General features: G+C 34.9%; 1 protein-coding gene across 4 annotated transcripts in view; it reads right to left on the bottom strand.

Moving 5' to 3' along the window:
- Window positions 1-773: 773 nt before the first annotated feature.
- Window positions 774-24,608, bottom strand: part of PALS2 (protein associated with LIN7 2, MAGUK p55 family member) — a 60,139-nt gene continuing 36,304 nt past the window's right edge. For all 4 annotated transcript variants that reach the window (XM_014054341.2, XM_087712793.1, XM_014054342.2 and 1 more), the window contains 9 exons: window positions 24,107-24,259; window positions 23,273-23,500; window positions 19,451-19,582; window positions 14,956-15,055; window positions 14,550-14,618; window positions 13,069-13,230; window positions 11,046-11,248; window positions 8,990-9,118; window positions 774-7,112 (listed from right to left, as the gene is read on the bottom strand). In XM_014054341.2, coding sequence (XP_013909816.1) covers window positions 6,936-7,112; window positions 8,990-9,118; window positions 11,046-11,248; window positions 13,069-13,230; window positions 14,550-14,618; window positions 14,956-15,055; window positions 19,451-19,582; window positions 23,273-23,500; window positions 24,107-24,259 — 1,353 coding nt within the window. In that variant the 3' untranslated portion in view covers window positions 774-6,935. The remainder of the gene's footprint in view (window positions 7,113-8,989; window positions 9,119-11,045; window positions 11,249-13,068; window positions 13,231-14,549; window positions 14,619-14,955; window positions 15,056-19,450; window positions 19,583-23,272; window positions 23,501-24,106; window positions 24,260-24,608) is intronic.

The raw sequence follows: 24,608 nt of genomic DNA, 5'->3' as shown, positions 1-24,608 counted from the left end.
GGGACCCCTGAATTAGAGTGTACAACAGAGTGTATTCAAAACTGAGCAAAGACCATCATGTAGCAGGAGAATAATTGAAAGGACCATTTAAGCAATTAACATTAAAAAAACAGCAGCACAGAAATAAAGTTAAAGCATGATCTGAAATGTTGGGACTTTCCTTTGGAGCCATTATTAGATTAGAGCCAAATGTCACAAAAGATGTAGCACGTTTCCATGTGTTTTTCTTTATGGTGTGGTAGAGAAGCTGGGAATGGCAGCATCCATTTTGAGAATCATATTTTTAATCTTTCTAGTTATAAAGGAATTTTTATTTACCCTATTTGATTCATGTGAAGTGTACCAAAATTCCAGGTCTCAGGGCTTCTTGTTTTAGATTGAGGAGTGGGGGGGGGGATGTATGTTAAGGAGTGAAATGTAATCTTTGTGAATCTGTATTCACAAAGGTATATAAAACCCATTCAATTCCATCCACTTGTTAGCAAAGCCATATGGCTTCAACCAGTGGAAGTTAACAGATTTTGGATATTATTTTCACGACACTTATTAAATGCTATTATAAGGTATATGGAATGTTTTTTTCAGCATTTTAATTAGGATATGCAGTGTAAAAATAGGATGACTTGTTATTTCATATTGATAAGTTTTTATATATCATTCAATATAAAATTATAACATCTATTGCAAGGAAGGCCTACTGTATTGCCTCTTTCCTGCTTCCTTTTCTGATGCCTGTTCTGTGCAGTAAGAATGCAATTCATAAGAGATCACACTGAATTTTCAAATATTAGATTTTATTTCATATATACAAAAATAACTTTCTTAGGAGTTTTCAGGATTTCACAGTTTTATACATTTCAACAATGATAAACAACTTAAATGGGGAAACATTAGTTCATTAAAAAAAAAGTTTAACTGAATAGTACACATTTGTCCTATGAAATTTCACCAAAATTTTTATGATTCTTTTTTAGAACTTCTTAATCTGATCTATGTGGCAATTTTGTTGTGATTTACAGTATGGAAAGACATTAAAATTTCCTATCCCATTTAAATCTTCTATTGTCCTAGGTGTGTCAATATTAGTACACATTTGAAAAAAGTTACCGTTTAATAGAAATGTTAAGAGTTGAAGCAATAAAAATTATACTGCATAAGTCTAACAGAAGTCATTATTTTAAAATGTACCTAATGATTTTCTATCATCTAATCTTAGAAACACAAAATAGCTACATATAATTCACAAAGAAATGTAGATCTCGATACAATACACATTTGAAGAAATGATATGACAGTGCATCCAAGATATATTATTTTAATAGTTTCCAAGTTAAAACATCTTTCTCTAGCTAACACATTACATTTTTTTTTAAAAAAAGTATAACTACTATATATGCACCTGAACCCCTAATCAGATTTTTTTCTTACCCTCATGTTGGGGCACAACTAACATCAATTGTTGTAAGACTGGACATGATTTTCAGCTATTGTACTTGAACATTAGGAAAATGTTCGATCTTATAAATGGACAATTCGTTTAATAGCAAGAAGCCTCAAAAAATTCAGTTATGTCGAGAAAACTGGTATAAGGCAAGGACATTGAAAGAAAAAAGATAAACAAGCGATCTGAGATAAAGGTATTCCTCAACTTACCACAATAATTGAACCTGAAATTATTATTAGTCATGATGGATTTTAAATACATCATCACTAGTCCATGCCCAGTTTTAGGGCCTTTTACAGTAGTTGTTAAGTAAACTCATTGTCCATAAATGAGTGCTTTTTTCTGGCAGCCAGAAGTAAACATCAGTTCCCCAAAAAATGTAAATTGCTGTCACATGACTGCAGGATACTGCAAATGCTTATTTATGGAACAATTATTCAGTATCCAGAGTATGATCATGTGACTGTCCAGAGGGTGGTCATCAGAACTTCAAATCCAGGTAATGTCCCTTTTTGTGGGGGGTGGGTTTTGTAACTTTCAACAGTTGCTAAGTGACTGGTTGTAAATTGAGGATTATCTATGTAATGAAATAGATACATAAGAGGCTCATTAGTTTGTTGCCTAAGATTTTGGTTTTTTTCTCATGGAAGTTGCCGCTTTAATATTCTAGAGAAAGGATTATCCAGTACATATTTCTAGTCACGATGAACTTTAATGGAAAACCAATCCAAAGCAATTTGCATCATGAACAAAAATATTTCAATATGACATGATAAACGCAGCTCTTGAGATAGTTGCTTTGTTTTCTCTGAAAGTTTCCAAGGTTTATGATGGGAACTCCTGCCAAATGAACCAAGACAAGACAGCAAAATAGTAATAATGTGCAATTGATTTAAACTATATTTGATTCTCAGCAGATAAAAAAATACTCAAGAACATGAATTGAATGAATTTCAAATATTCCAAAAAAAAAGTTCTACATTTTACATGTTTATTCAAAAAGTGCATACCTAACTAATATCCTTTCTATCAGTATCATATACAGATTTGAACAAGATAGTTTGCATTCAAAAATCTACATCTTTCTCAAAAACAGCAGTTGCTACTGATTCTACAAATTGCTGAAACAATACCTCATCGTTTTTAAGAACCCAAAGCTTGAGAAATTATTATTATTGATAGATTTACCAAATCTTGTGTAGATATCTTAGCAGTTAAATTATTGCTGTTTATTTTGGGTATTTTCTTTTTCCAAATCTTTTAACCATAAAAAAATTACTCAAATATTTTGTACATAATTATTTTAAGCTTTCTGCTTCTCTGTGACACTAGTAGGTTGAATAGAGAGATACAGAGTTTTTCCTGAAACCTGAAGGGGATGGTTCCACGTGTGCCTGCCACTCGCACAAATGGAACTGTACACACATGCTTGTCAGACTGCTGTGTGTTACAAGTAGAGCTGAACACACTTGTGCACTTGCCGCCTCTTCTGCAACTTGGTTTGGAATGGGCTATGGCCCGGTAAGTGGACTGCGGCCTGGGAGTTGGGGACTCTTGGTTTAAAACATCCCTTAGCTTCTGTTATTCTCTTTCTTTAGCTCTTGCTCTAAAGTTTTTTTTATATAATTTTCCTTGATTATGACAACTGTCTTTCTGAAACAGTAGCAGCTTTTCGTTGAATATTCAGTTATTGGCTATATAGAAATAGGCATTTTTACATTAGAAACTAAAATTAGCTTTGATTTAGGTCTGATTCAGCATGATTCATATAATTCTGCATTTTATTATAAATTTAAGATAAATGAAAAGCTTATATAAATATATAACAACTATATATTCCTGGAACTTCGTAGTCCCCATGAATTCAGTATGACCAATTGTAGTTTAGGTATAATTTTAAAGTTATCATAATTTACAAACTATAAATTTATGGAAATTTTTTTTTTAAAAAAAAACTAAAATACAATTAAGGACTGCCGTAATGGGTAAGTAATGTTTTAATAACTGTCATGCACTTTTATTGATTTTTTTCATTTCATAATTTTTGGTAAAACTATAGCACAGAACAATGAATAGTATTTACTGATCCATGTTAGTTTAGGCCTTTGCATAAACCATTGTTTTCTACTATTATTACATAGGCATACCTATACACTTAGCATATATATTTCAATATATATTTACTTTGGTACAGATAATTATGTACCCTAATATCAGCAAGCAATATTGTCATACCATTTCACATACACATGTTAAGCAAAGACGCATTTTCCATTTTTATACTGAACTTATACATGGAATCGCCCTTACATGATTTCTCATTTACTCTATTAATGAAGGAAGGATAAATATACTTTATCCTTTGAGGAAAGTGGTATAACATTTCTGGTATATTCTAGATTTATTATCCACAGGAATTTGCAATCTATCAGTTCAGATCATTGACAGGAACTCTGCAGTTGCAGACAAAGAGGACACTTAAAATGTTCTGCCTCCAATTTACACTTTCCCAATTAATCCATTCTGCACCTCATTTACTAAATTTAGCATAATAGTACTGTCCTTAGAAGCATTTTGCCTGTTACATACTTCTCCATTGCTGCCATTCAGTGGGAGGATAAATGCATGGGTCTCTATTCAAAGTTTTATTTATTCATACAGCCAGACAGCAAAATCAGTAAATGGCCTATATCACGTGCAGCGATATTCTGCCATTGAGCATAGAGGTGTATTTTATATCAAATGCAGTAATTCTTATGCATGGCAGCAAACTAACTCTTCCTGTTACATTTGGGACCTGTGGTTTAAATTTCCACATTAATGCCAAGAGTGAATTTTGTGATGAGCAGTTCTTCCAAGATGATATAAGAGTACCAGAACAAAAAGTCTTGTCCAGAGAAAATATAAAATGTTTCTTGACCAATTCCCTACTGTTAACAATTTCTTTAGAAAGCCATTAAGGCAAATACTGATATTCTGTTCTTCCTCCTTCCTGCTTTTGACAGCACTGAGCTTCTGAGCCTTAAAACCAAAATCACTTGCATTCCTTTAATCACTTGCTAAACTCTCCTTGAACTAAGGCCAATTGGAAAAACCTTCTGCTTTCCAACAGGAGTGGATAATACAGATCAAGGGCTAGAAACAAAATAAGACAGGAGTAGATTGAGTATTCTGCTTGAGAACATTTTATTTTTTTAAAAAAGATGGTTCAGGTAGAATCTGAACAGAATCACGGCTACTTAAAATGCAGCCCAAACTCTCATCTAGCAAAGAGCAGTAGCAACAAACCAACTGGAATGCTATATAATGTAATATTAGAAAACAAAGGAATGAGAAACAGTTATTTGACTTGAGGATTCAATAATGCCTTCTACTCAATCTCCAAACAGCATTATATTCAGTAAAAGTATAGTCATTTTTTCACTTTATCCCACTTCATAACCTTACAATGACATTGAAATTACAGAGTAAAATTTCATTTTGGGTACTGGAATTTCCCTCCTCCCCCCAGACCTAGGTATACATATTTTTAAATATTTAACATCAGCCTATCTACAGAATTAATGCAACAGAAATAAATTTCTGTATAATATTTCATATTGTTAGAAGCTAATTTCTAAATACCAATAGCAATTAAGACACATATGCAATTATTTGCATAACATTTACAAAATATACTTAAGTCTTTAAAAAAATACCACAAAGGGTTTTTTAAATCTACAATACCTTTTTGGTATCAACATTTCTCTATATAAACTAAAAATTATTGAAACCCTGTTTCCTTGTGCATCTTAAAAGCCAAAATACTTAAAAGCTAGCTTGTACTGTCTTGGCCCTTTCCAATATTTTTTTCATTGTTGGCATCTTGTGTATGATACTTTGGTATTGAAAATAAGTTCTGTAATCCTAGTGACCAAACTCATATGCAAAATAAAATGGGGGGATGATAACCACCTCAGGTCCTCTGTGTGTTAGCAATGGATGGCTCTATTTATAACAGCAGGCATAATATAAAATATGATCATCAGATTATTTCCTCTTAGTAAAGCAATAGCACAGACTTATATACCGCTTCACAGTGCTTTAAAGCCTTCTCTAAACGGTTTACAGAGTTAGCATATTGCCCCCAACAATCTGGGCCCTCATTTTATCCACCTTGGAAGGATGGAAGGCTGGAAGGCTGAGTCAGCCTTGAGCCTGGTAAAATTTGATCTGCCAAACTGCTGGCAGCCGGTGAGCAGCAGAAGTAGCCTAGAGTACTGCACTCTAACCACTGCGCCAGTATGGCTCATCCATATCTACATCCCCTCAATAGAATATCAGAAATGTATTTATGAAATCAGTAAATATGAGCCTAACATGATTAACTAACTAAGGGAAGAGTTATTGGCTAACACTATAAAACATGAGTGTGAAACAAAAATAAATTATTTGATAAATAACACTGAATTTTAGCATTTGACAATAATTTTAGTTTCACACTCTATTTGGTGAATAAAGCCATGTAACACAAAGGATCAGCTCAAAGCCCCATCACATCACGTTTTTATAACACACAAAATCACTCATAAATACTCTGGTATAAACTAAAAGCCAGTCGTTATAGAACGATATACAAATACAGAGCGAGGTCATAATAAAAAAGCAGATTTTGTTCCTCTAAGCTATGAGTTTTCCACAACTAAGAACATACATTCTACATGCTGAGCTCTTCACTAAGACTGTAGCATGAGGTTCTTTCAGGCTACTTCACCATTACCTCAAACACAATGAATTTACATTACGAGAATTATTTGAAAAATACTTACTGAATGGGTTGAAATGTTGGCTTTTTAAAAGGGTCTCTTAGGGAAAGTTCAAGATATTGCTTTTACATTTATGTAAAAAGAGAATCTACATAAAAGTCTACAGTACATCTGTCTAAGACAAAACAGCTGCAAAACATGAATAAACATTAAGCAAATATGCTTCAGTAACATGGCTCAGTGCTGGTTGCTTTATTAAAAGTTCTGCTTATGTCAAGATGATATGCTTATTAGAACAAGGATTATATCTAAATAATAAAAACTAATCAGATGAAACATTTGATTTAAAACAGAGTTTTACAAAAACCTTTTCAAGTATTTTTCTCCTTATCACAGTGAAAATGTAAGATCAAATGTATAAATGAATGACTGGAAAGTTCTTTAGATGAATAAAGGCAAAGTAGTAAATCAAAACATTTATTAAAATGCTTCAACGCATTTCCTTCATGTGATATGAATAAAAAGGTTATTTGTAAAAAGTTAGAAAAATTAAAATAAATTACATATTAAGTACACTTTCCCTTCAACATTTTGTATAAAATTTTTTGACTAGCATACTATTATTTTAATATACATAAAATAAAAACATATTGGGTCCTGCCAAGGATCTGGCACCACTGTACAATATTTTCTTAGTATAGTGTTTGTTTCAACATTACATGACGTTGTTTCATCTTTAAAAGAACTCAGTATACCCAGCTAATTGGGACCCACTGTGATTCCATTCTCAATTTCTCTGTAGCAGTTTGCAACTTCTCAAAAGCTTTGTCTAGGTTGTCATTCACAATAATCAGATCAAAGTAGTGACTATAAGCTCTCTGGATCCGTGCACTCTCATCAACAGTTTTCTTCAAATCGGTATCCTATTAAAATATTGACAAATATTAAAAATAAAACAATACTATAAAAAGCAAGTGACTAGAGTCAGATTTAAATCTGAGACACTGCATTTAAAAAAATCTTTAGAGATCAACAAGACCAGTTTTTTAAATATAAAAAGTATTTAAAATTAATTCCTAAAAATATGATGATACAGGAATCTGTGAAAGTGCAAACAGCTATTTAGATACAACAGATATTCTTAGTTACGTTACAGTCTAGCTTTAGGATTTTCATAGCTATGCACAACTCTTTAAACATGCACATAATTTGCATACTTTGAAATCTTTAGAAATGTTTCAATATTATTTTATTACAATACTGGATTTCATCAGAAAAAAATTAATAACAAAGCAGCTACATTTTGTGCTAGATCAAGCTGTATGGACCATATTAACCACTTACTTAAATGAACAGACTTGTCAATGAATATTTTCCTGGGCATTTTAATATGCAGGTGTTTATTTATAAAGCTGTATCAGCTGAGAATTAAGGTGTCATAAAGACCATCTTCTGTGACACTGATTTATCTAGCTATTTTGCCTGATAGTTTTCGCATGAAATTATTTTTCACTTTCTTTCTTAGAGCTTCACATACATTAGGCTAAATTTAGATTTAATTATATTCAGAATTATATTTGATATTTGAAATTATTCTTACTAGCTCTTTATCAATCCCATTGTCTTCCATATTCTAACACAATCTGAATCCAAACTATTATTTTAATGCATGCTATTCTGGCAATTTTAAATGGATAAATATAGCATCATATATTTAAATACAGGAGCTATGTCATAAGCAACAGATAACAACACATATTTACAGTATCTAGAAGTGTATCCCACTTTTCAATTAAGAAACTAGATTAGGAATGTTATTTGAATTAAAAGAACTTCTTGCTCCATAATATATTTTAAAACTGTATTGAGAGACATCAAGTACATTCTTTGCCTCACATCAACAAACTACTTAGTTTACCAAGTTTTCTGGAACACATGAGGCAATTATAACAAAATGAAATAAAAATCTGCAATAATCTATGCCTAAACAGTTTAGTAAAAGTCCAAGAACTACAAATGGCCAATAGAAAGAGGGAACAGAGTCTGAAGATGACCTATACTATATTAAGTGTAGCTTTAATAATGCTGATAAAATAAACTAGATTACTGAAGCTGAGTTCAATGTAGAGATATTTTAGACTGTGATTGTTCAAAAGTTATACCAGGTATGGTCTTTGGGAAGTCGGGGGGAGGGAAGGGAGGTGGGGATTTAGGGGGAGGGGGGAGGGGGGAAATACAATATGTGTTAAATTCCATGATTGTATTTGTATACTGTGGCTTTTCAATGTTAGTGCGAAAATAGAACAAACCGAATATACTGGAAGGTAATAGATACCGAAGGAGTCGAGTGAAAGAAGAAGGAGGGTGGAGAGGGTGAGAGAGAGGAGGAGGAGAAGGGAGGGAGGGAATGGAGAGGGAGTGAAGGTTAGAAAGAAGGGGAGGGGAAGTAGGCGTAGGGGGGTGTGTGAGAAGGAAGAATGAAAGTTGGAGGGGGTTGAAAGAGGGTGTATGGCAGGCCAAGGTGGTATACTGGGTTTGTATTGTAGAGGGCATTTTCTATATAAGTGAGGGCCGTGTTTATTATTCAATGTTATATGCCCTGATTAAGCACAGTGAATATGTGATTGTATAGAATGAAAACATAATAATATATATATATATATATATATATATATATATATATATATATATATATATATATATATATATATATATATATATATATATATATATATATATATATATATATATAAACTAGATTACTCACATATATTTTTTAAAAAATTATAATTTTCCTTACTGTTAGAAGCTTGGTTGTAATTCCTGCATCAACCACAGCTTTGTGCATTGCACGCAGTGTTTCAAGTTCTGGAGCAGCAATAAAAACTACATAGGGCATAAACTCTGATGTCCGCAACACTTTAAGTGCCTAGAAAGAAAATAATTAAGTTATGCATTCAATTTTTTGGATAATAGGCAGCGTCAGTGTAAACACAGAGGGTAATATGTATTTTTCACTATATAATAAACAACGTGCTTCAGTCCTTTCAAACGATGCCATCTATTAGGACACAGGAACTATGCTTCTTCTGTCACTGCATTCAGCCTCTTAAATTACATGCCACAAGAGATCCATGTGACTCTGCTGCCTTGAGGATGTTCTGGAAGCCTTTACAAATATGGCAGTTCTCCCAGGATATTAGTGGTGGACTTAGTAATGGTGGTGAGATACAGAATATGGTTCTCAGGATGTATCAGAAATTTTCTCTGGAATGTTTTCGTAAACTGTAAGTTGCTCAAAATTATAGTTAAGTCTAAATCTATATTTCAATTCAGTTATATACTTCTCAAAATGATAGCACCTAATGACAACACATGGTGTATTTATCAGGTTACAGTTACCATATTCTAGTTACATTTCAAGTATTTCTGCATACATTTTAGTAGTGAAAATAGCATTAGAAATATTTCAGTGTTCATTTCATTTTTTTTAAAAAAGCAAAATAAATAAATGCAAATATAAATGACTTGCCACACCACATGCTGAAGAATTAAGTGAGTTCTAGTCTTGCCTTGGGTATAAAGGCAACTGGGTGACTTTGGGCCACTCACTTACTCTCCATCTTGGAAAGGAAGCAATGATAAGCCATTTCTGAAATCTTGCCAGAAAAAAAATGTAGGAACCTGTCCAGGAAGTCACCAGGAGTCAACACTCATTGATAGGCATCCATTCCCCTCGCCAACAAAGCCTCCTTTTGGAATGGAATTTACACTAAACCAATAATTTGGGTTCAGAGCCATATCAAATTTTGTAGGATATTTAAAGTCAGACTGGAAGGGAACAACTCCCAAAACTGAGTGAAGGCAGGGCAGGATTAAATTCATATTAATTCCACTCCCTTCTCCAACCTTTTAATTATTGTATTGAGTTCTTTTCAAATTTTCTACTATAGGTATAAGCATACAGTTACCAAGCAAAGAAGCTTCCCTCCCACTGCCATTGACCTAATCTCCAGAGATTAAGAGAACTAGTTTGGTCTCATGATTAAAGTACTGGACTAAGAATGGGTGGGGGATTTCTTGTCCTGCCCTTGAGTCAACCTCCCTAAGCTGTAGATAAGAATGGTGAATCCCTTCTGAAAGGTTGCTAAGAAAATTACTTGACTTCTTCATGTAGTAACCTGAAGTCAACCTCAAACAATAAAAGAAATAAGAGGCTTATTCTTTATCCATCTACTGCTTCCACAGCCACAATCTCCACCCTTTGGAGACAGTAGCAAATATTGGCTAAAAAAGAAGATGGAAAAAAGTGCAGTAATGGTAGGGAACGTAAGCTCAAGAACAAACATTATGAAGCTATAAATGCTATTCCAGATGGCCTTTGGCTCAACTTTATAAGCCACTTTGCAATTCTACACATACAGTGAGGTTATGGGAACATTCATTTCAAATATGTAAGTTCTAGCTCTCCTTTAGCGACAACTGGGAAATCCACAACTTGCAAATTTCTTCAGGTAGGCATGAGTGATTTTTTTTAAAGACTATTTCTTCACATGTAGAGACTTGGGGGGGGGGGTTTAAGAGTCAGAATGGCCACTTAAATCTTGTGAAAATGACTTTTAAAACATGCTAAAATAGGAAAAGGACCAATACTGCTTTTTCTGGCCATCATTTGCAACAACAAGGGCTGATGTGGTCCCCATGTCCTGTTGAAAGCCTAGCCCTCTTGTGAAATCTGCTCACTACTCAAATTAATGTAATTACAGAAAATCCAACTCTTACAAAGTTTCTCCAACTTGATCAGATGCAAAATTTTCCCACTGATACTTGGCTATTAAAGTATTAAACTAGCATACCTGTGGATTCACATCCAAGATACATGTTCTTCCAGTCTGAACCACTTCAATAATAGAATCTATTTTTGTACCATAAAGATTTCCTTCATATTCCCCGTGTTCTAAATATCTTCCTGCTTTAATATCTGCCTCCATTTCATTTCGTGACACAAACCGGTATGCTTGTCCATCTTTCTCATCATCCCTCGATTTCCGTGATGTAACTAAATAAATTGACATACGAGCAAAACAACAATATACAAAAGATACAGCCAGGTGTGCTTTTATGTAAGAACTTTCTTACACAAAGATCTGAATACAATAGATTTCCTGTACTAGTAGAAAGGCTCTTCAACCCAAGAATAGTGTCCTATTATAGCTCACAAAATAATTCAGGTTCAGGAAATAGCAATAGCACTTACTTATGTATCACTTTACAGCCCTCTCTAATCAGTTAAGAGATGGCCTATTGCCCCCCAACAATCTGGGTCCTCATTTTACCAACCTCAGATGGAGGAAGGCTGAGTCAACCTTGAACTGGGGAGACTCAAGCTGCCAAACAGCAGGCAGCCAGCAGAAGTAGCCTGCACTACTGCATTCTAACCACTGTGCCACCATGGCTCATATAATATTTCAACCTTGAGGTATAAACCTGAGAGAAGGATTGGGGGCTGCAGGAGATCACATAAAAGCTCCAGAAATTAGGCTTTTAGTCTGCAGAGCTATTTTAATTTGCATTTTTATTTTCATTGTGAGTTCACGCAGTTTCTGCCACTCTCCCATCTGCAACTGAAAAAAACAAGTATTTTACCAACTATTTATAATTAAAATGTTTAAATGAACTTGCATACAAATAATTTAAATTCCACTCTGTAGAATTCCTTATGTAATGCATCCCAAAGAGTGGTTGGAAGTACTTATAATAGGGCTTATTCCCAGGTGAATATGCTTTGAAGCACAACTGCCATGTTTGCTGATACTATTTTACTGCCAAATATGTAAAACATGCCAATATTAGAAAAAATGAACTAGTTACACAACTTCACATGCATTTATTCATATTTTAACTTGTACAGGTAATCCTCGAGTTACAGATGTAATGGAGCCTGGCAATTATATTTGAAAACCAAGGATTTGTTGGAGTAAATCACGTAAAGTGAACGTGAAAACTTCCTGCTTTCAGCCATGCATTCACTAATTGAATGTGCTGATCGTTAAGTGTGCATGGTAGATACCTCATCACTACACAATTGCTTCCTCACTATCCTACCATGCCAGACTGTTCCCTTGCAACCTCTCTGATTTTAGTTCAGCATCTGATTGGTTTGCAAATGCTTTTCACGCATCGAGAATGTAATGTTCTGGAGGTTGTGATCTCTCATGACTTCAAGCATCCATTCTCTACAAAAGCGGATGGGTGCCTGAAGTCGTGTGATATCATGGCCCCCAGAATCTTTCATTGTCAGTGTGAAAAGCATTTGCAAGCCAATTGATTGCTGGAAGCAAAATCGCCCTGCTCTCAAAGGAACAGTGAGGAGACAGATCTTTGCAAGGTAGGATGGGGGAAAAGTAATTGTGGGGAACTGTGAGGTGAAATAGGCAGCAGTACCTCTGTGATCGTTTGTAAGGGTGAACGCCTGCTGTGATATTACAACATTCTTAGTTTCAGGACTGTGTTGTAAATACTTGGGAGGATTATTGTGTAACTTTGAACGGTCACTAAGTGAACTGTCATACCTCAAGGATTACCTGTAGTTTCCAACCAATACGATCCTGAGCTTTCTTTTGCCAATTGAGCCCCCAATATTTGTTGATGTTGTCACATATTGGTTAGAAACATGTGGAAGATAGTCTATCCTGCAATGGATAGACAATAGCTAAGATGATGATGATGATGAAGAAGAAGAAAAAGAAGATTTTTTAATTTGTCATTACACTACCTCATTTCATAATGTCTGTCTGAGATTAAGGTTATCAGGAATCAAAATAGTTTAGTGAATCTATGTAAAATAAGCAAACAAACAAGAGTGTTATAAAAACTTACATGGGACTGTGGTTCCAAATTTTGTGGGATTCAGTACAATAAATCTGTTTTTCAGACTTCTTCGGCCAACTCCTTGGGCCCCTATTAAGACTAGTGTTTTTCTTTGAAATGGAGGCATTTTTGCTACTTCCTCATATATTTGAATTTCATGTCGATCAAATTCTAGATGCAACAGAACATGTTAAAATCAAGGCAATGCGAACAATATAAATTTCACAATTCTATGGATTTAATCCGCCAATCAGCCATGAAGCTCATTGGTTGACTTTGAGACAGTTATTCTTAACCCAATCAATTTGTGATTTCTTGAATCTCAGTTGGGAGGCTGTCCAAAGGGTTGGGTGAGCCACTAGGATTAGAGCCTCTGGCGCCCCTATTACGTGACATCATTTGAGAAGGCATCTACAATGCATTTACCCTATTTAATAGGATGGACAAATTACTTCAAGAAGAGGCAGGTAAGCTAACCAAGCAAGGTTTTCAAAGTGATATCCATTTTTATTATTTCCAGCATTGAAGGTAGTGTATGTATGTATGCATGTATGTATTTTCAGAAGGGGGTCAGTATCCAATCTGGCCACTGAAAGCCATGGCAGAAAGCCCTCTGTAATAAGTGGATAGGACTGGGCCATTACAGTTGATTTAATGTAAATTTAAGTTTAATTAAAATTAATTACACATTACTAATATTAGACACATTACAAATTATGATTTGATAATTTTGGGAAACCACTGGGTGAAAGGTCTTATAGCCTGGTCCTTCAGATTCTACCTCTGATTTCATACAATAGTTTTCAAATGATGAATATACTATGAATATAGATGGATCAACAGAGTAACATTGCTAATTATATGAATGATGTAATATACAACAGCTGCAGCTTGTCACAAGGAGTAAAATATGTTTTCCTGTAATAGGATTTCTACTACTGCATGGCTATTTTTTTTTTAAATAGTGCTGTACAGAAGCCCATTGTTCCCAGTTACTTCTGGGAAACGTAGATATAATTTGTAACATAGGACTCCTAAATTATTTAATACAGTAGTAAAAAAAATCATTTATGTGCCCCATTTCACTTTAATATTAAATTGCTAAACATGACAAACTAAATTATCTGTGAGTTCAAGGATAATTTGAATTATAAAATAAATTAGCAAAACAGTGTAAATATACATTTTTACACCATAACAAGGGATATCAAATTGCCTACATGTAGGAAAACTCAGAAAAGATCAGTTTCATTTAAAATCACTTCCTAGATTTGTATGTATAGCCACTGGAGATACAGATAGTCCCTGATATATGACCATAAGTATGATTGTATACCATATTAGTTGTTGTATGGTCAGCCTGTGAACACACCCAATTTTACTATCTTTTTTGCAGTAGTTATTAAGCTAAATAAATATAAATAACTTTCTAAATATTCTTGCCAAGTTATTTTTCTGTATTCTAGTATGTAATGCTGAAATTCACAAACCTGCATTTCTAGTTGTGAGATACATCATTTTTTTCTTCTTTTTACTATTTATTGTCCCACAGAAAGGACCTAAAAACAAATGAAATATTTTTGAAATTACAATTCATTATGTTGGTTTGGAACAAAGTCTTAATGTACTCCATTGAAAGCCATATCACCCTAACTGCTTGTAACTGCTAAATTTGTTTATATAACTATAATAAATTGTTTAGACTTATGATTATAATACTCCCTATTTAATTTTATCTAAGTACCAGCAGATGGCAGAAAAGATTCAGGAATCAGAAAGAAAGCAAATTATTTTGATTACTAATTTGTAATTATGGACAATAATGTATTCCATTATTAACAATCCATGGAATTTGAAGAATGTACATAATCAAAATGATATTTTTGAGTTCCTTACTTGAATTTTCCCAGTCCCGTCTAACAAATGCTTTCCTCTTTTCTTCTAAGAACTGGCTAGGAATAAGTCCTGCACTTCCTCCTTCTTTGACATGGCTGGCCTGAATTAAAATTAAGTATGAAGCAAAATTGATTTTTACATTATATGTTGTAATGTAAATTATAAGTTGTAAAGTCAGACACAGTTTTACAACTAACTACAATAAAGTTCTAATGTAGCCAAAAGCAATTTAATGTTCAGATTTATTCATATAAACAAGTTGGATGCAAAGCACTGTAACACACTAGTAGACAAGAGATATCTGAAACATGTTTAAGTATGAGAACAGTTGAACATTCCAAAAAAATTTCCACCCACCTTTCAACAACCAAAACCTATTTTTCAGTAAATATACTAAGTGAAGGCCTAAAACAGTACATATTAAAAATGCATTTTTTTAAAAAAAAAATCCCATTTCCTCCCTTTACTTTTATTAAACAATTGAATGAACAGATATGAACTTTAATTCAGAATTTCTTATGTTCCAAAGACTTGTACAAAGTCTTTAGATACCAAGGTGCATAGCAAGCCAAAATAATACTAAAATGTCATAACACATCTTCTGTCATTTGAGCCCTAATTCCTGGCCATCTAGGCTTAAAAATAAGATTACATAATGTAGATCACTTAAGTAATATAGACCAATTGATTTGTAAAAAAACAAATATATCCTAAGGAAGCAGATTTATCTTGATTATATCTAACAATATAAGCAGAAATAAAAATAAAGTAGCAATATCCCCTTTCTAAATGCTTAGATGAATTCTATTCAATCCCCCCCCCCAATTTGTATTCCTCCTGAAATACCAAGACTGATAATCCATCCCATAGCAACAACCCAAGGCTAGCTGTTTTTGAATGCAATGGACAAAAAAATTAGGAATGTGCCCTTTAGTGTGTGTGTGTGTGTGCTTGTGTTTGTGTGTGTGTGCTTGTGTGTGTCCGTCCGCGCGCACAGACACACAAAGAAGCCCATCCCAAAAGCATGAAGGCTTTTTTATTCACACATTTCATAAAGGTTACTAATATCCATGTATTTCTGTAACAATTTAATAAGTACCGTATTTTTTGGAGTATAAGACACACCCTTTTTCCTCAAAAAAGAGGCTGAAAATCTTGGTGCGTCTTATACACTGAATACAGCATTTTTTTTGCCTCATGAAGCCCCACCCCCTCCATTAAAATAGCGGTGCATACCTTTATGGAAGCTTTCAGAGAGCTCCTGGGGGCTGGGGAGGACAGAAATGAGCAAAAAATGGGCCATTTTTGACCCCCCAGCCTCCAGCAGCAATGTATCAGCCTCCATAAGGCATAAAAATGTGCATGCAATTTTTTTGACAAAAATGGGCCATTTTCTGCTTGTTTGGGGCCCCCCACCCCCCAGGAACACTCTGCAAGCCCCCCCAAGGCTATTCGTGCCCCTCTTTTTAAAAAAAAATGGGCCCATTTTCATGATGTTTGCAGAGTGCAAAATCTTTTTTTTTTTCCTTTTGGAAAGCTCTCTTAGTGATTGATGAGAATTACATTGATCAAGTACTGTGCCAGCAGAAACAAAGTCTTAGGTGCTTCAGATTGTCAGCTATTTTCTTCTCCAGCACATGGATAAATACACTTGGAAACATCTTCCTACCTATCTATTCTCTCTCTGTCCCTACCTATCTACCATATTTTTCAAAATATAATACGCACCGGGGTATAAGACACACCAAGATTTTGAAGAGGTAATTTTTTTAAAAAAGTCCCACCACCAGCTCCCAGGAACACTCTGCAGGCATCCCAAACCATCTGCATGCTCCATTTTTTTGTGAAAAATGGGGCATGCAGAGAGCTGCCAGGCTCCAGGATTACGGCGCTCCTGTATTCCAAAGTTTCCTTTTCATCCTGCACTTCTTCCATTAACCAAAATACCAACGATGCAAATAGCAATTTTCCAGAGAGAAAGTGGAGATCGAGGGCCAGGAAAAGTCTTTGTGCAGAGGAGATTGGTTTTCTTCCTTTGCGCCACCTCCCCCCCAGTCTCTCCGGATCTGTTATGCAGTGCTTATTGCTACTGCTGCTATCGCGCCCAGCCACCGTATCTCTTTGGTGCATGACAAATCGTGTGTGTGTGTGTGTGTGTGTGTGTGTCAGATCTGTCATGCAGCAAAGAGATATGGTAACTGGGCACAATAGCAATAAGCAGATCCAGAGAGATTGGGGAGGTGGGGGATGGAGGAAGGAAAGGGAAGAGGAACAATCTCTCTACGAAGGCTTTTATCAGAACACTAGATTGGGAAGTTAAAAACTTGGAATGGGATATAATCAAGCTTGATTCAAAGGCTTTGGCTCTTGATATCATGCTGCCACCTGTAAATGCTATTACCACGATCTCTGCCTCCTGGAACCTCCCGAGAAGGGGCAGGTAAAGCAGGTGCTGCAGAGATTGGGTACAATCAAGCTTGAATCAAGCTTGATTGTACCCCATTCCAGGTATTTAACTTCCCAATCTAGTGTTCTGATAAAAGTCTTCCTAGAGAAATTGTTCCTCGTCCTTTCCTCCACCCACCCTCTGCCCCAATCTCTCTGGACCAAACCCTTTGAATCAAGCTTGATTGTACCCCATTCCAGGTATTTAACTTCCCAATCTAGTGTTCTGATAAAAGTCTTCCTAGAGAAATTGTTCCTCGTCCTTTCCTCCACCCACCCTCTGCCCCAATCTCTCTGGACCAAACCCTTTGAATCAAGCTTAATTGTACCCCATTTCAGGTTTTTAACTTCCCAATCTCCTGAGAAATCTACCATCTCTGAGGCATCTTTTGTTTGCAGGAGGAGGAGGAGGGTGGCTTAAAGCAGTGCCTCTTTAAACCAAAGCCTTTGAGTAACTGGTAAAGAAAGGCGTGCTTTTCGGGCGGCAGTTTTTGTCAGGTTCCAAGCTCGGCTTTCTTTCTCTGTTACTCAAAGTCTTTGGTATACTCTGCCATCACTCTCCTCCTCCTCCTGTAAGTGAAAGGTGCCTCAGAGATTTGCCGGGCAACTCAGGGGAGACAATGGCCACAATGACTTCACTCCCCAGCAATGTGAGGAGCCGCTGCCACCACCGCCACTGCCTGAGCCCTCCTGGGAGCCCAGCCAAGCGGGAGCCCCGAAAGTGAAACGTCTCTCCTTTCTAGCCATCACAATCTCTGCAGCGCCTGCTTCACCTGCCCCTTTTTCAGACAACCTAGGCCGCTACATTCAGAGTATAAGACCCACCCAGATTTTCACCCTCTTTTTTGGAGTAAAAAGGTCTGTCTTATACACCTATCCTCCGCGAGCTGCACTGGTTACCGATCAGTCTCCGGATACGCTTCAAGGTGCTAGTCGTAATTTATAAAGCCCTTCATGGTATTGGATCTGGGTACTTGAGAGACCACCTGCTGCCAATTACCTCCCACAGACCCATTAGATCTCACAGGGTTGGCCTCCTCCGGGTTCCATCTACTAGCCAATGCCATCTGGCTACTACCCGGGGGAGGGCCTTCTCTGTGGCAGCTCTGGCCCTTTGGAATGAACTCCCCGCAGGGATTCGGACCCTCACCTCTCTCCAGGCCTTCTGAAAAGCCGTCAAAACCTCCCCGCTTGACATGTATGGTTGTGCGATTGTTGCTTATTTTTATTATTTGTATTTCATTTTGATGTTCCCCTTTCCCTTTTTGGATTGTTCGCCGCCCTGAATCTTCCCGGAGAAGGGCGGCATATAAATAATAAATTCCATTCCATTCCATTCCTAAAATACGGTACTGTATTTCTCTCTCTCCCCCCCTCTATTCCTCTAGCTACCAACCTGCCTACTCACTCTCTCTCCCTACCTACCTACTGTATTTCTCTCTCTCTCTCTCCCTCTACCTACCTATCTCTTTTTTTAAAAAAATTGCCTCTTCAAAATCTTGGTGCGTCTTATACTCTGGTGCGTCTTATACTCTGAAAAATATGTTATACTACAGTATATCTGTGTGCTGATTTGTATAATTTGGTCATTCTAACTTAGCACAGAATTGCACATGATCTCGACAAGTCTGTATTACTTTTTACAGACAGAATTATAATTTGACCACATAGAAGGGATAGCCTAAGGATCTACTCTACTTTCATGAAACAGTTCTGAATTTCTGTCTGTTTTTTTTTTTCATTCCTTCCTTCAAGATCCTGCAGTTTTCTTGGGAAGCTTTTTCAGAAGTGGTTTGCCTTTGCTTTCTTCCTAGGGCTGAGAATAAGTGACTGGCCCAAGATCACCCAGCTGACTTTGTTCTTAGGATAGAACTAGAACTGATTTCTTAACTACTATACCAAACTAGCTCTCTTGCCTGAAATTATATTTAACAGTAATTCCTCATAGGTTACAAAATAGCATTTAAATAAATAAATAAATTCAGAATGTATATAGAAGAAGACTGGATTAATGCATTGAAAATTTGTATTACATTCAACAATCTCTAACCTGCCACCAGTTTGGGTCTTCTCGATTTACAATCTGAAGAATTTCTCCCTTGGAAAATTTAAGACCGGCTTCTTTGCATGGAATGAGATTATCATTGAAGGGATTATAATCAAAGTGACACTTCACAAATACCTGAAACATAATTTTAAAAATAGTTTAAGAACAACCATTCTAACAGACTTACAAATGCTCATCAATTTTGTCACTTGCTTAAGATTTTAATCATTTTTTTTCTTTGTTTCAGCAAAATGAAGGGTCCAGAGGACAATTGTGAAAGATGATTAAGTTTCTGGTAAAGATTCAAGCTGTACAAATCCCTTGAAATGCATTATTACAGTTATTGTATGGTCATTTATGTTATAATTTGTGTTTTACTGATCCCAATTATTTTTAGATGTCTTTATTCTCAGAATGCAGTCAAGTGAGCTGAAGTGAAACCAATATTTTAATTAAGAGTTCAAACTTGCATAGAAGATTCTGCCATCTGCCACAGAAGAAAACTCTGTCCCAATGCAATAGATTGAAAGGTTACAATTGATTAATGTTGTAACAAAGTGACTTGCCTTTACATTAAATAATCACTTCCATGATTACTAAAATAATGAAACAATTCTTTTAAATACAATTTTAAAGATATTTTACACATAGTTTAATGTTTATTCAAAGTTAATTTATTTTATTCCACATCTTACAGTCAGTCGTCTTTTAGAAACAGTGTTTTGAATAAAACATGACTAAAAAGCAGTGAATACATGGATACTATAGAAAGTTCCAACACACAAATTCTTACAATGTAATATTTTTCAAATATTGCATCAAAACATTTTAGGTTTATTCAGCAAATCATAGTTCTGAAAAGACAAAATTACTTTTTATGCAGTGAGATTGGACTAGGCTACAACTCAGTCAACCACTCAGTATTGGCTTCCCAAAAATTTATTATTACTGCTTAAGCATAAATATTTTTTTACATATAAAATTTTAACATAAATGGAAAACTGACACCTGAGATATAGAAGAAACATAATAAACAACAGTATTATACTCAAAGGCCTGAGAATGGTTAATACATGAGCTATAATTATGGAAGACTTTGCAACAATAGCTGCCTCATTTTCACTGCTGCTGCACAATATTTTGCTACCATTTGAATAATGGAAGATGTAGCATCTGAAAATAACATAGAAATTGCCAATTCACCCAGATATTGTTGAAGAAAAGATAGAATGAATATATATATATGTATGTATGTATGTATATATGACACATCTGTAAATGTCACAGCAATATGACACATGTTGGGCTACTTCAATATCCCTTGTTACATAACGGCAGACATGTTTCTCTAATGGGTTTTAAGAGTATATTCTCTGTAGAAATACTAAAGGGATTATATTATACACCTAGCTCAGAAACCACCTTACCATAATTCGGGAAATGTCACTACAGGCATGCTAATTAGCCACTCCCAAGCAACTCTTATGACAACCCAGTGCTGTTTTTTGAAAATTAAAGTATTTGTCTGAATTTCAATTTTTCTAAAGGAAATATTTGTCATATGCCAATTTCTCCCATTTCCCCAACAAGATTATTCAGGTTTAGTGGAAAGTTTTCAGTTGTTATTAATGGGTAAGATCCTAAGGAAAAGAAATGGAGTTAAGTAGTAATTTAGTCTTAATCACCATGCCTTAATCTCAAATTCGCTTCTAGGTTAGGCTTCTAACCTAAGGTAGACATCGACAATTTATCTGGGTGTAGTAAGTATAGTCCTTAAACATTTAGTCTGGGCTATCTTAAGAATATTTTTCTTACCATAGAGCCCCAGGTGGGCATTTTAGCCTGGAAAAATTTCAAAATATCTCAAACTAAACTATCTCCTTTAATGAAGAAAAATCATATGATGGCTGTTACAGATCTTCAAATCATTAGACAGATGTAATCATGATGGGCCATCCTATTTCCCTTACAATAGAAAACAACTTCCAAATATTTAAAAATACTGGCAGCTGAGAACTCCCAACTAACAGATAATTTACAATTATTAATACATTTCCATAAACACTATTATATGAGAAAAATGTCTTAAATGTAAGAGTTTGAAAAAATGCTCTTAAAATTTGTAATATTCATAAAAACACTGTTTTCATAAATATTCTGAAACATCTCTGACATTTTATATATTCAAATCTGACTAAAGGATGATAAATAAGAACCATATACACCTGAGTAACCTAAAAATTCAATTTGAGCACAGACTTGGGAACAGATCTTTTCCATAATCCGGAGACTGCCTATATGAGCTTTTCTAAAGTTTCCCTTTATACTTCATCTGATAGAAGGAATCATTCTTCTGTGGTCCAACAGCAGAGTGGGAAATAAGGACTCCATTATCTGCATTTAGCAGTATTGATATCTGCAGCCTGCAAGTTTAAGTGCATGGCTATCTGATTTGTTCACAATTTCAATTACAGAGTTGATGAACTAATTAAACAGAGCAAGGACTAAAATACATCTCTGATGCATTCTATGTTCCATCCATATTTCATTAGAGAGTAGCTCTTGATTATTATACACCTTACAGCATTGAGATACAATGAGATACAAGCTGGAGGAACTGCCTGCCCATGGTGTGTTCTTGAGCTTATCCCATTGAATTGTCCTACTATGGAATCAAAAGTGACTAAAGTCGAAATATTATGGATATAAGGATGGATTTAAATTATTCATATATTTCTGAATAAACTGTCATAGTACCAGAATAGGGACAACAGTTCATTATCCATTCTTAAAGTCACCCTATTTATCCCCTATGATTCCTTCTATGAATCTGTCCATGACTCATATTCATTGTTTAGATGACAATTGGTCTACAGTTAGCTAGATCATCCCACTTACCCATCTTATAGAGAAGAACCATTAATGGTAGCCCCAAAATCTTAGAAATGTGCCTGGTTTGGTTGACACACACACACACACACACACACACCCATACAGAGATGACAGTAAAGGCACTAACCATTTGCAGTTATATTTGATCACTTCAGGCAAAATACAGTCATTGACCCCATCATTTAACCACAGAGTAATAGGGTGTTCTTTCCAGACATAAAATTCTAAGCCAAGAACTTACAGAAGAAAACGAGTAAAAATAAGATGTGTTCATGTGCCATTTGTACATAGGGGCAGAAAGAAATAAAAACCAATAAAATATAATGTATAATTTTATTCTCAAGGAATTGACCGAACATCCTGTTTTTAAGAATTTACTAAAATTATTGCATTAATTTTGTTGCCCAGAAATCAACATCTTCATTTTCATCTTCAATAGTGAGTCAGCTTGGTGTAGGTGATTAAGGTGCTCACCTAGAAACTAGGTGACTGTGAATTCTAGAGCTCACTTAATCATGGAACCCAGTTGGATGACTTTGGACTAGTCTTAGCCCAACCCATATCATAGAGTGGTGTTGTAGAGGGAAAATAAGTAAGAACATTAAATTTGTTTTCTGCCTTGAGTTGGCCAAAAATATTTTAAAAGGGGAATACAAATCTAATAATAATAATAGATATTAACATGCATCTTTTCATATACTTGAGTTGTAGTCTGCTGCAGCTTTATAATGCTTGCATTCTGAATGAAATTCCTGTAACTACAGTGCATTTACATATATATTTTAAGTGGCTCTTAGCAAAATATTAACTGCAGACAGCTGTCACCTTTAAATATGACTATAGCTGGATTAATTAACATATTTGATTAGACTTAGGAAAGAAAACAAAGTAACATTTACTATATAGCTTCAAATCAAGGATAGTACTACTAACCTGTTGGGGAACAATATTATCTTTGTAGCTAGGAAGAATCTTCAGAGTGACACTACCACTAATACTCTTCAGGAGTTCTTGCAATTCTTTTGGATTGTTTCCAACTTCATGACCATTAACCTCTTTAATGATATCACCTACATGTAGGAGACCTTGTCGGTCTATCATTCCTCCATGAAGGATTCTTGCAATCACCAGGTCATTATTCTCCACCCTAAATGTCACACCCTAAATGAACATTTGAAGGGCATCAGAGTTTATCTCTGAAACATTTATACCCATTTCAGAACTAGAATCTTAACACTGTGATTTCTTTTTAGTTGACATCACATAAGAACTCTTAAAACTTGTACACTGTTATGATCGTGAAATCCAAAAGCAAAAGAGGATTTCATACAAGGAATTAACTAATAAACATGGATTTTTCACATTTTCAACTTACTGAACACAATTATTTTAATCTTTATCTAACTTATTAACAAATTTATTCATCTACTCTATTTACTAGCTGAAGAACATGTATAGAGATATGAAAGCAAATCTTTAGCATTTCTTCTCCCTGGAGTATATCATTGTTTTCAATGAACTTGATTATTCTTCTTTCATATACACTCACACACTAAAAGCTTGCAGTCTCACAAAAGCATTGGACTGCCTTAATATATAAAAACAGATATTTAAAAAATTATGCCTCTCTCACTACATGTTTATATTTTAGTGTCTATTCAAGAAGTATTTTGCCATCTTATAATTTTAATTAAAGAAACAACACAGATTATGCAAGTCTGTCAAATACATTTCATATTGAAAAGGGAAAGGGGAAGTCATACTTACCAAAGGCTCCCCTGCTCTTTTATGAATACCAAGTATACGAATAGCATCTACTGGTACTATCTGATTGTTCACTGAAGCATTATTTATTTCTGGGCTAGAAGGAGGAGATTCATAACACTTTGATGCCACAATATCATGCGCTTCTAAGAGTGACTGTAAATAGAGAATGGATGAGATGATTCATTTAATACATTTTTTTACAGCTATAATTGACCAATAGTTACACCGAATAATTTGAAGGCCATTTCCTCGCAATCCAGAATGGTCCTACAATATTAATAGGGCAACTTCTCAATTTTATAAACAGCAACTACAATATATGATAAACTCTATTCATCATACAGAGAATTTTTGTACAGATTGCTCATTCTAGCATCGTTTTTTCAGTGCAAAACAACAAATGTGATCCAGTTCAGAAGAAAAGCTAAATTATGCTCTAATCTGAATTAAATTAAATAGAAATTGTAATTAAAGTTATTAATCAATCAAAATATATTTATAC

The sequence above is a fragment of the Thamnophis sirtalis genome, unplaced genomic scaffold (assembly GCF_051295495.1).
Source record: "Thamnophis sirtalis isolate CommonGarterSnake01/CBP01778 unplaced genomic scaffold, rThaSir2_p1.2 scaffold_4, whole genome shotgun sequence".
In the NCBI taxonomy this organism is placed as follows: domain Eukaryota; kingdom Metazoa; phylum Chordata; class Lepidosauria; order Squamata; family Natricidae; genus Thamnophis; species Thamnophis sirtalis.
The sequence above is the reverse complement of the archived record's forward strand: the minus strand, read 5'-3'. Positions and strand labels throughout refer to the sequence as shown.